At 40.1% G+C, this 13,160-nt stretch overlaps 1 protein-coding gene across 2 annotated transcripts in view; it reads right to left on the bottom strand.

The window, feature by feature from the left end:
* Window positions 1-1,505: 1,505 nt before the first annotated feature.
* The window catches only part of waca (WW domain containing adaptor with coiled-coil a), a 31,454-nt gene continuing 19,799 nt past the window's right edge, over window positions 1,506-13,160 (bottom strand). For both annotated transcript variants that reach the window (XM_063002962.1, XM_063002961.1), the window contains exons 6-13: window positions 11,106-11,233; window positions 7,366-7,620; window positions 6,618-6,740; window positions 5,853-6,001; window positions 5,634-5,749; window positions 4,039-4,282; window positions 3,701-3,828; window positions 1,506-2,953 (exon numbers count right to left, since the gene is read on the bottom strand). In XM_063002962.1, the coding sequence (XP_062859032.1) occupies window positions 2,884-2,953; window positions 3,701-3,828; window positions 4,039-4,282; window positions 5,634-5,749; window positions 5,853-6,001; window positions 6,618-6,740; window positions 7,366-7,620; window positions 11,106-11,233 (1,213 nt within the window). In that variant the 3' untranslated portion in view covers window positions 1,506-2,883. The remainder of the gene's footprint in view (window positions 2,954-3,700; window positions 3,829-4,038; window positions 4,283-5,633; window positions 5,750-5,852; window positions 6,002-6,617; window positions 6,741-7,365; window positions 7,621-11,105; window positions 11,234-13,160) is intronic.

Consider the following 13,160-nt stretch of genomic DNA (forward strand, 5'->3'; position numbering starts at 1 on the left):
TGCCCAAATCACGGCAGAATTAAATGTGCACCTCAACTCTCCTGTTTCCACCAGAACTGTCCGTCGGGAGCTCCACAGGGTCAATATACACGGCCGGGCTGCTATAGCCAAACCTTTGGTCACTCGTGCCAATGCCAAACGTCGGTTTCAATGGTGCAAGGAGAGCAAATCTTGGGCTGTGGACAATGTGAAACATGTATTGTTCTCTGATGAGTCCACCTTTACTGTTTTCCCCACATCCGGGAGAGTTACGGTGTGGAGAAGCCCCAAAGAAGCGTACCACCCAGACTGTTGCATGCCCAGAGTGAAGCATGGGGGTGGATCAGTGATGGTTTGGGCTGCCAGATCATGGCATTCCCTTGGCCCAATACTTGTGCTAGATGGGCGCGTCACTGCCAAGGACTACCGAACCATTCTGGAGGACCATGTGCATCCAATGGTTCAAACATTGTATCCTGAAGGCGGTGCCGTGTATCAGGATGACAATGCACCAATACACACAGCAAGACTGGTGAAAGATTGGTTTGATGAACATGAAAGTGAAGTTGAACATCTCCCATGGCCTGCACAGTCACCAGATCTAAATATTATTGAGCCACTTTGGGGTGTTTTGGAGAAGCGAGTCAGGAAACGTTTTCCTCCACCAGCATCACGTAGTGACCTGGCCACTATCCTGCAAGAAGAATGGCTTAAAATCCCTCTGACCACTGTGCAGGACTTGTATATGTCATTTCCAAGACGAATTGACGCTGTATTGGCCGCAAAAGGAGGCCCTACACCATACTAATAAATTATTGTGGTCTAAAACCAGATGTTTCAGTTTCATTGTCCAACCCCTGTACCTCTTATGCAAGTTGGGGTACTCATGTTCATTTCCATGATTTGTTGACTTTTTATAGTGAAAATGAGTTATAAAATTCTCTACATCAGCAGTCCCTACCGTTTTTTGCACCACAGACCGGTTTCATATAAGATATAATTTTCCCGGCGGGGTGGGAGGATTTAATATATAGAATATATATGATATAATATACAGAATGGAAAATCAGTGGGAATCCTAAACTTTTTATGCTGCAACGAGACGCTGCTGCCACCTAGTGGTGAAAAAGAGTTTTGGAAATTTAATTGCTCTTGAAGCTATCTCTAATTATTTATTCATTCTGTGCAGCCTGGTAATAAATACCAGTCCGCAGCCCGGTGGTTGGTGACCACTGCTCTACAGGGAACGTACATTTTTTCTGCTAAATTTATTCTCCATTTCTATTTGCTTAATTTAACATTGAAAACATGAATAATATAAAAAAAATTGTATATTGGTTTCGGGTATGGCTGATTCAGCAGTATTTGTGCATGAAAAAGAGCAAAAGTTTATCCTCAATTAAACATCTAATATATATATAAACAATACATAAAATTTGATTAGGGCACTGCCCGCCTCGACAATACCTAGCCTTCAAACATAAAAGAATCAAACACACACAAAGAACAACATGATTACAAAGAAGCGAGTTTAACATTTTAGCATGTTTATTACATTACATACATTTCACATTTGACCTTCTGACCCCAGGTGACCCTGCCCCGATTCGGATGTAGCGGTTTGGTTAGGTCCAGTCCACAGCTGTGACCTCTGCACTCAATTCCCAGTAGAACTAGCTCCACTCTGTCTAGTCAGGGTACAAAGGAAAACGTGTGGCAATAATTTATGAACACAACATAAAATATAACTAGTCATCACTGCAACTTTTAATAAAACATCTTAAACTCCATATTAATTAGCAAATGTACAAAGGAATGAACTCAGGTTTTAATGAAAGTTGCAATAAACTCCTCACACTTTCTAAAAGGAATAGTTTAAGCAAAGAAAAAAGGAAAGGAGAAAGGAAAAAATAAACATGTCCTGGGAAAATTCTGGAAACCAACTATAAAACAGGGTTACTTAGTGACAGCTAGACCGTTTCTCTTTTTCTTTATAGGAGAGGTCAAGTTGGGTCACAGGTGGGCAGGGGTTTTAGGTCGAACTGCAGGAATGGCCTGTGTCACTCTCACTCGCAGAGCTAAAGCATCCCTTTTCCTTTCTTACACTCACTTTTCACACAAGCAGGCACTGGTGTTGACAGTGGGCACATCCGGGCCATCGGGGCAGTTAGGAGACCACTGAACCATACAGGACAGACAGGATTAAAACCTGTGAAAAGGCGTGGGATGGGGGAGTGAAACCATTACAGTGCAACTAGTGAAAGGAACAAGTGGAATAGTGAACTGACCATTTAGCAACAGTACTAGTATTCATATGCAGAGAGAGATCGAAACCAAGCAGATGGGGTTTGAAAGGTAGAAGTGTGCGCTTTAAGTATATTAGTCTGTGGTCATCGTTACTGGTTTTCCCCACTGGATGGTCCACCTTTTTCATGCACATTTAGTACATGCTCAAGGCAATTGCTCAAACAGTTTTCAGGTTCTCATTTTTCAAAGCAGGTTTACCCATGGAGGCCTGAAGAGACTCAACTGGCATTGGTGCTGATTAACTTTGTTTTGATGACAAAAAGCTTTTTAATAGGCATGGCTTTCCATGGTTTCCTTTACAAAACATATTTACAACATGGAAACATCTACAATAAATCTACATATACACAGCCCCTGGCAAGAACAGGTCCCAAAACATATCCACCTAATCCAGCCCATGACCTCCACCCAGCATGCCTACCCCTCCCCTCGTCCCTCAGTCCAAAGCTCACTGTTGCTCCTCTCGTGTAAGACTGGACCCAGAGCAGAACACCACAGAACTTTGGTTCCACCCGGTTCTGTGCAAGACAAAATGGGTTCACATTCATCATCCCACATTTTCTCTACTGAAATGAACACCGAAGAAACGCAGAGTTCTCAAACCATGAAGGAATTCTGATTCTTCAGCTTTTCAAGTTCTTTAATTTGCTGTCTCAAAAACAGTATCCTGCAAGAGAGAGAAAACACAATTTCAAAAACGCCCTTGCATCAAGAAACATCTGACTGGAATTAAACGTTCTTATCAGTTAGTGATGGTGTATCTCGGTATATGGTTTGCTTGTTTTTATAACACCACGTTGTCACATTTGTGATATTCACGACAAGAATCAGTAGTCTTGTATTACATGTTTTCATTCTTATATTAATAAGGAATTTAATGATTATTTCTGTGTTATCTTGTGTGAGAGTTTCTTTTAATGTATTAGGCATGTGTAGTCTTTGTCTTTCACTGTTGTACTTTGGGCATTTGTCTTATGGTGATGGGTGTCTGACATTCTTTGCAAAATGTGGGGTCTTCTCCTGGTATTAAGAGTTGGTGTGTCAATCTGGAATGGCCTTTAATACCTCTAGTGAAAATAACTTGGTCTTTACATTTTCCATAATGTATTTTTGGTTTATTTCTGACATTGGTGTGAATCGTGTTATTGGCAACTTGAATGGAATACACAATCAATCAACCATTGAGTTCTTCCTCTTGCCAACTGGTTAGCTCTTTCATTCCCCGCTATTCTGCAATGCCCAGGTATCCAGCATAGTTTAACGTCAAACCTTTCATCTGTGAGGTTTTTTTTTTTATGGCGCTCTGTATTTTAATTATTGTGGGGTGTTTGGCTGTGGGCCATCCCTGGATATTAAGCTAAAAATATTAAGCTTCTGTAGCTGTTAATTAGCCCACACTATAGACATTTTTTACCGTTGTTCACGTAGTGTGGCCTGGATTTCACACACACGCACTAGAGAGCGCAGGTTCTTCAGCTCTGTACAGTTCTCAGACATGCAAATGCTGCCCATGGTGTGGGCTTCCTCGCGTAACCGTGACGCCTATTCCACCAAGAAACAGAAACAAAAACAAATACATCATCAAACTGCACCAGTAACATTGTAATACCAAGTTAAGTCTCTGTGGATTAATTCGTATCGAGCTGCCAAATTGCAATTTTAACATACTGATCACACACTGCATTGTTTTCAGAAGTCAAACTACAAGAAACAGAGTCTATCACGGTACTTCAAAGTCGGACTAGACAGTACCTGTTTCTCGATGTGCTCTGCAGGCCAGCCCTGCACGTGTTTGATGAGGTTCTCATTAAAGTGTGTTGCCAGCGATGGTGTAAAGGTACAGGTTGGTCTGGATGATGCTGTGCCAGCTGCTACTGAACTGGCAGGTCCTGCTCCGCTTCCAACACTAGAACCCTGTCCACCACCACTAGTATTATTATTGCCACTGTTACTGTTGGCAACGTGGTTGGGACCAGGAGAGGGACTTCTCTGACTGCTGCAAGGAGGGCAGAGCAAAAAGGAGATCAGCATCACAGGTAGTGACTTACATAGGAACACTTTCAAATAAAGCTTAAATACTGTTCTGTAAAAGATAAATGATATAAGTAACATTCTATAAAGTATTAGAGGAACACCATTTTAGATTTTAATTTTCAATGATTCTCAACCATACCTCAAACAATGATTATTTTAATTTGACAGCAAATCAGTGCTGATAAACACCAAATCATTAATTTAGTAAAGCAATATTGGCTATTCGATACATTTACATTTAGATGATGTTTTTATCCTAAGGGACTTACAATCGTAACCGAATACAAATTGAGCAATAGAGGGTTAAGGGCTTTGCTTAGGGGCCCAACAGTAAAATTGGCAGTGGTGGGGCTTGAACCAGCAACTTTTGAATTACTAGTCCTAGACCAGTGAGCTACCACTGCCTATAATCTGTTATGTTGTGTATTTCTTGCTGCTCCATTAAAAGCATAAATAACTAGAAGTTAGTTATTTAACTTGCAACTAATTACTCTCTGGTCTCTATGTAGGGCAGTTGTAGCCTAGTGGTTAAGGTACTGGACCAGTAATCAGAAGGTTGCCGGTTCAAGCCTCACCACTGCCAGGTTGCCACTGTTGGACCCTTGAGCAGGGCCCTTAACCCTCAATTGCTTAGATTGTATACTGTCACAGTACTGCAAGTTGCTTTGGATAAAAGCGTCTGCTAAATGCCGAACTATAATATTATAATTTTTTCTTTCTGCTATAATTTCTTTCTGCTTTTACTGCATGACTAAGGTAGCGTCTTGTATCACAAAGTAATGTAATACGGAGTGTATAGGCATAACTTTTCAATTCACTTCAATTCCAGCCTGCTATTTCCTCACTCATGCACTGTTACAGAGCTGATTACTAAGCAGAAATCCAGGTAGCTGACTCAAATTAATCATAATCCCAATATGATATTAATTGAATGTAAAAATCAAAATCAAAGCATGCTGTCTACATGATAATCTGAAGGATGAGATTCAACCAAAACCTAAACGGATTAGTGTGCGCTTTAATGCATTTATATCGCGTGCAGTGCCACTGATGACCAGAAGATGGCAGGCAAATACCACAATATAATTCTGTAAGCTTGAACGTAGTAAAGCCATCATCGCCTCACAATATAAGTTTACACTGAGCAAGACTGCAATTTTTTCACACTGGGCTTTAATAAATAACATTTCAGCTTAGCTATTGTAATGATTTTGGCTTGGGTTCATGCAAAATGCTACAACCAAACTGACGGTGTGTGGGAAAGTATGAACTTTAATGTAATCGTTAATTGTTGCTTTGGGATGAACACAAACCTCTGTCTCTGCAGAGTCCGTGGGGAGTTACTGTTGTCGTGGTGTTTGTCTGAGGGCAAGGGCTGCTGAGACGAGGGTGGAGGAAGAGAACTGGATTTAACTCCAAGAGCATTTGCCTACAAATGAGAGAAAGATAGAAAAAGGAGAGATGAAAACAGATGGTAATAAATACGAACATACATTTAAGCTCAAGTTAAAGGGAGTCTGGACTGTCTTTACCTTTGTTTGAGATGAGACCGGTGTGGTGCTTAAGGGCGTTTTCAGGGGTGCAGCATTACTTTGTGGTGTACTGATCCTGGGGGACACATACGACCGTGGAGACGAAGCGTCTGATGTCAGAGACATTGGAGACTGACTGGACTGCTGAGCTACTCCAAAAATACATAAACAAGAGAGAAGACAGATGAAAAAAAGATTGTTTCTGTTATAAAGTTACAGTGACTGTGACAATCTGAATATCAACACTTCTATTCATATATAGCATATAGATTAACATTTACAGCGTTTTCCAACCAGTGTCTCACCAGCAAACTTGACAACTATTAACCATTGCCACCACAGTTTCAGTTTCCCCAAAACACAAACATTATTGCTATATCCTTTTGTTCCCACACAAACAAGTGTTAGTATGAGTTAGTATGTGAAAAGAATTTCTGAGCTGCACATGCTAGCAAGTAAGGAGAGAATTCTGACCAGCACTATATGGGGCTATAAACATACTTAACACAAACATGCAAACACTAATAACCCTGTGGGATCAATTTCATCCCTGCGTCAAGCAGGTGTGTCAAGAAGCAATCTGTGACAACACTGGCACAAGCTGCACGCCGAGTGTGGCAGGAAGGGGCAAACCCAGAGCTACTTTGGCATTAGAAACATATTAATGACACCTAATCAGCTCTAACAACCTGACACATAATTGCACAGTGTTGGCGCTATACTGGATTTACGTTGCCATGAGCGTAGAAAAGTGGTGGCTGGTACCTTGGCTGGAGAGCTGAGCAGCTTGGGAGAGAAGAGTTGTGATGTTGAAGGCAGACGGACCTGCAGTCAGGATCTTGTGAATCATTGACTGAAGTGAAGCCTGCGTTACTGCAGCTGTGAGAACTATATGCACAAAAAAACAAAATGCAGAAAATGTGAAAAAAACACTGAGATTTGCATATACTGAACAGAAAAACAAGTGGCTATGCTTACATATACATCAAGATATTTGTTACATTTGGCTTAAAGCATAGCATCTGCCACAAAACGCTTAAAAAAAAAAAAGTTCAGAAAACTGGTCAGTAGTAGCTCAAGGTACTGAAATAAATAATCAAAAGGTTACCAGCTTAGTCCCCACTACCACCAAGTTTTGATTGTTAGGGTCTCTGAGCAATCCTAAGGGTCACCTTAATCCAAAATTGCTTGCATTGAAACTAAGTCGCTTTGGATAAAAACATCTACTTAATGCTGTAACTGTAACTCAAAGAGAAAGGGAGGATTCTTCATTTGATAGTATTAGTATCATTTAAAGAGTTTCAAAAAAGCGTAGAATTGTGTTGTTAGCACAAAGTGTGAACAAATAAACCTATATTGTGCATAACACCATGAAGACCCGAGTTCACATCTCAGAGATACCACCAACATGGTCAGTCTGGCTGAGACACCAAGAATATTTTCTAACAAATCACAAAATGTTGCTCAGGTTCATTCATGGCCCACAGTGCCGGTTCCAAAAATACAAGATTACCTTCGTTAATCTTGGCCATATCCACGCTGGCATTGTTCAGCTGCAGTGCTGTCTGTAGCGCTGGAAGAAGCTGGCGCAGAAGGGAGGGGTCCTGTAAAATAGTGGGCGTGGCAGGGGACTGCATCACTGGGGAAACTGTAGAACCCGAGGTCGAGCTAGCAGGATTGGCAACACCTAGGCCAGACACAGCAGCAGATGAGGAGGAGGAGGATGACTGAGTGAGGGGAGAAGGTTTTTCTGTGACAACTGCAGACTCTGTGTGGGATCAAGAGGAAAAATTATGCATTAAACCAAAGTGCAATCTGGGAAAACCGTATATGAGCAACAGTCTGAAGTAAAATACATTCACAAACCCAGATACAGAAAAAAAAAAGGTAAATTTAAGGGGACACATGTTAAATTGCAATATATAGACATCTGCATCTAATGCCACAACTACCTATTTAATATAGATATTTACTTCTACAGATTGTAAACAGTACCTGCAAGGTACACCCACATATTTTTGGCAAATATAAAAATACTGTTAGACAGTATGTTCAAATATTACAGTAGTAAAAAAGTACTACAAAAACATCAAAAAGACTTGTTCGAAACCACAATACTGGCCGTATAGTATAATAATAATAATTAATTTATATAGTGCCTCCCCAAGCTCAAGGAGACTTTACAATAGTTAAAATATATGTATGACCAGCAATCCCAAATGAGGAAGGGGTGGACTTACGCCAACACTGAATTTGAAAGAATAGGACTGGGTGAAAAAGTAGACTATTAGATGCTATGTTAAGCATAAAAAAACAGTCATGGACAATTTAGTATCTCCAATTCACTTCACTAGCATGTCTTTGGACTGTGGTAGGAAACCGGAGCTACCGAAGGATGCCCAAGCAAACACAGGAAGAACATGCAAACTCCACAAAGAAAGGACCTGGACCGCTCCACCTGGGAATCGAACCCAGGATCTTCTTGCTTTGAGGCGACAGTGCTACCCACCGAGCCACCCGTTTTGCAGTAAAAAAAAATGACGCACTACAAGCCAGCAGAAAGATTCCATTTATTCATCCTACGGGAATGGTGAATGTATCAACGCGTTCTTACCAATAACTATAGGTAAATACGTTAAGAGCTCATTATTGCAATGGCATGTCTGTTAGTGCCACAACAGGAACGTAACCAGCAGTAAAGTACCTATTCCTATGAAGAATCAGTTGATATTTTAGACATATTCAGAAACATGACCCAATCACTTAGCAGAAAACTGCAGTGATTCAGATGTAAACAGCAAAAAGATGTGACAGAAGCCCAGCTAGATTACTGTCAACTCACCTTTAATTCCACAGCCCTAAACGTGATACCACTACCAGTCAACAGAGACAAAGGCTCCACGGCCAACCAAAGGAATGTTGCAAACAGCTGAACAAGAGCTAAAACTCACCAACTATGATGAAGTGAATTGAGAGGCCTACAGGTGGAAGACAAGTCTGCATTACAGCAGTTCGTTTAAGCAACAAGCGCGACGCTCGCGAATGTAGTTTCGCTGGAAGTATGCTGAAGCGTCATTTTCCCGCAACCTGTTCGCATGCGTTGCTGCTAAGTGTCAGAGTTTGTGTTTTAAAATGGAAACAATGGCAACATTAATTATAGGCAAGTTTATTAATGATCAAATTGAGTTCACACTCAATAAAATACTTGTAATTTAGACTATATTCAAACAGCCTCGGCGTACTAAAACACTTAATGACGGTTAATATGGCATTGCAGCCTGCAAATATTCTCTTGCTGGCTTGCTGGAATGATTTAAATGTATTTTTTCGTTGAATAAAAATGTATTGAAACGAATAATAACTTAAAATGTAGTATATATTGTTATGTTAATTATATCTACTAGATAGATAGTTAATAGTGGCGCGACAACCAGGCTAGATTTGCTCTGCTCTGTAAAGTCGCATGCAGGTACAGTACACGTGTATTAGTGTAACGAGCACCATCAGAGAGACTGTTAGTGCCGTCGGGAACATCGCTACCCCACTCAGATCCTCTCTAAACCACATCAGGTGAACATGTTGGTTTTTCTAGTGCGCATGATAACACAGGTTTAAGGTCTTACAGACTTTATTCTTTATTCTATTTTTTTTTTTACCATATTTGAATTAGATGTGCATTTAAAATATTTAGCCTAAACACTTTTCATTTCACACTGTATATCTAGCCTAGGCTAGAAGCTTAATTTAAACCTTTTTTAATAGACTTACTTATTGCGCATCCCTGCTCTGTTCTGTAGTTAACAATAAACACGCATTTCATTGGTCTTAAAGCTCTCATCTTTGTCATTATAAAGCAATAATATACTGAATCGTAGCCTAACAATAAAGCTTGTTTATATAGCAGATAAATTAAGTAATTTTCCAAAGCAAGAAAATTGAGACAGGCTGAATACCGCAAGGGGAAATTCTTTCACCGCGACAGCCCTAAGTGTAAGATCCAAAATGAAACATGAATAAATCAAGACAAAACTGAAAACAGCTGGCACAGGTATGAAGCAGCAGCCAGATGCACATAAAACACAAAAAGTGTGAAAGATGAAACATCAGCCCAGTGAAAGCGTATGTGCACTCTCAGTTCAGTACAATCAGTTTCTACATGCAGTGTCAGTATGACAGACATGTTTAAATTAAAGCATTATTCCCTAATTGCACAAAGCCTGTACAATTGCTGACCTTGTAAGCCCAGCCTCCAAACAAGGAGGAGCTCATGTTATGGGTAAATGCCAGCCCCACCATTGACATTTAGCTCATCACATGCCAGTTTAAATAAGCAATAAATCGGTGCAAAAATGATGAAAGCATAAGTGACACAAAGCAGGCAAAAAGTTAAGCAAGTTAAGCTTTCATAAACTTTATTTAAATGCTACTTTATTTAGATCATGTCTCCATCTTGCTCTGTCCTGAACATCCCCTTTCACACAAACCACCTGAATGTCCTCTCACCACATCCATAAACTTCAAAAGCCTTTCACTGTTCCTCCGGCCTGGTGGCTTAACCCCAAGCACACTTCTGCCGATATAATTCTCATCACATGCACCTCCCTATTTTAGGCTCTAAAACATACTACTTGCGCTGTTCTTCTAATAAACACGTTCCTAAACGTGAAGCACAGCATCTTTATCTCGGCCACCTCCAGCTCCCTCCCTCGTCTTTTTTTCTGTGCCGCTGCCTCCAAGCCATACAACATAGCAGGCCTCACTTCTGCCTTGTAAGCGTTCACTTTCGCTCTGGCAGATACCCTTTTATCGCAAATCACTCCTGCTAACATTAACTTCCTCCTCTTCAACGCATACCTCCATCTCGCCAGTGTGTCCTCAACCTACTCTCACTACAATGTCAACCATAAACATCACAGTCATGGATACTGCTGCTTGTGAGTAATTTTAAAGAAGTGGTTGCTGTGGTGTTCGGTGGGGAAGTGGCTCTGATCTGCTTTGTGTCATGCACTGAATGTCTAGTCAGAACAATTATCACTTTTAGAACAGTTTATTAATAGTTTAATATTTATTTGACTATTTATTGTGCACACACAGATCTACAAATAAAAAATGTAAAACTAACGCACATTGCTAATACAAAGCATCTTCACCACTACCAAACAAGCTTTCGCATCGCATTGTCAAACTTAAACATAAGCAGTAGCATCATGACTTCAGCATGTTCCCCAGTTGTTGTGCATGACTGGTACTCACTGGTAGTGGTAAAGGTGGCGGGAGCGGCCTGCATAGCCTCACGTCTGTAGTCTCTGTCTTTTGGGAAACTGTTAACCATTGCTGTTGGTGTGGTTGTAATTTTAGTCGGCTCCTTCTGCCTCTGCTCCCTGTAACACACAAAGAGCAAGACAGTTTAAGAGATACGAATATTCTAGAATGCACAAGAAGAATTCATTAATCTGGTACTCTCAGTCAATCAACCTGCTGGGAACAGCTTACTCTACCAGGAGTATTTTATTCTCACATAGAATAGAATGAACAGAATGCCTGTATTTGTCATATTTACATATACAGGTGTACAGTACAATGAAATTATTTTTCTGCATATCCCAGCTTGTTTGCAAACTGGGTTTAGAGTAGGGCTGGGCGATATGGATCAAAAATTATATCTCGATATTTTTTAGCTGAATGGCGATATACGATATATATCTCGATATTTTTTCATTCCATAAGGTAATAACAACAAGACACTTCTGAGACAAAGCTACATGTTTCAAATTTTTTACAGGCACTTTTATTAATATTCATGCTGGGAAGCTTCACACAAGAACTATTTTTCCTTAAGAAAAAAAATAACTATTGTAAGAAAAAGTTTGTTTTCTAACGTCTCACCTGTTGTGTAATGTGAATTACAAATATATTGTCTGGCCCTTTAAGAATGTTAAGCGTACTATAGGGCGCAGGGAGCGAGTGTGTAGGGAAGATAACAGAAATTGACCGTTTCCGGCTGCGCTTGTGTGAGCTTGCGTGTTTTGCACTGAGCTTGTGTGACATTAAAAGTAGCGTTCTCGTTAAACCCCCCCTCACGTTTGGACTTTATACATTATTTTACATCAGTCGCCACAACATTAACATTTACATTAATATTTTCTTTTACCATATAGAACTCAGTTCTGTAATACAGGCAGAACTAATCATTCATGTTACTGTGTAACTATTACAATATATAATGCATTCATGCACTTCATTATTATTTAACAGCTTTATTTGTTGTTTAATTGCTTTTTGCTCCTTGTCAGTTCATGCAATTTTATTAATTTTTGGATGTTTATTGGCCGAGAACAAGAAATACTATAATAGAAGATAAATAAATAAATGAGTCTCGGACGTCGGGATATCATCCAGTATAAACTAACGTGCATGTCAGCCCGTGCATGCGCTTGTATGTTTATATTGGTTTTTGAAACGAATAACGACTCCTTTTCTTGTTTTTCAACTTTGGGATTTGAAGTGAAAAACGAATGGTACACGGAGCTCGAAGATTTTGTCTGGACTTGTTTTCGGCTTTCTCTACAGAATACATTATTCTGCTGCTCGTCTGACACTTTGAATCCGAACCATCTCCAAATAATTGAGCCATTATTATTCTTTTTACTAAGCAGCTCCTCTTCGATAGCTTCTGTCATGTCTTTATCCGTCTCCATGCTATCGCTGTCTGCAGGAATTACTGAAGCGGTGGGGAGGGGTGAGTTGTGTTCAGTGAGGGAGAGAGGCGGCGGCAGGTGAACATGTGCAGAGACAAACTGGGAGAAGAGAAAGACGAACTGTCGGATCTAATTGGAACGCAACATTTATATCGATATATGCGATATTGTCTTATCTTATATCGCGTATGAAAATATGTCGATATATTATAAAATCTCGATATATCGCCCAGCCCTAGTTTAGAGCACAGGGTCAGTCATTGTACAGCGTCCCTGAAGCAGGGGGGTTAAGGACCTTGCTCAATTGCCTAACCGTGGATGAATAGCAGAGCTGGAATTCGAACTCTCAACCTTTTGAGTGATGGTCCAAAGCTCTACCCACTAGGCTACCTCTGTCCCTAACTGACATTAAAGTTTAAATGTCAAATAATGCTTATAGTTAAAAAGTCTTTGGTCAGATAGGTATATAGAAAATATTTCAGATAGGCATAGCTCAAATGACTAGTCCTTTACAACAATCATATATCAACAAATAAAGACCTGATTCAACATTTTATATTAATGTTAAGATCATATGATGTTAGGTCAAGACAACACCATTAATGAAAAG

The sequence above is a fragment of the Trichomycterus rosablanca genome, chromosome 10 (genome assembly GCF_030014385.1).
Source record: "Trichomycterus rosablanca isolate fTriRos1 chromosome 10, fTriRos1.hap1, whole genome shotgun sequence".
In the NCBI taxonomy this organism is placed as follows: Eukaryota; Metazoa; Chordata; class Actinopteri; order Siluriformes; family Trichomycteridae; genus Trichomycterus; species Trichomycterus rosablanca.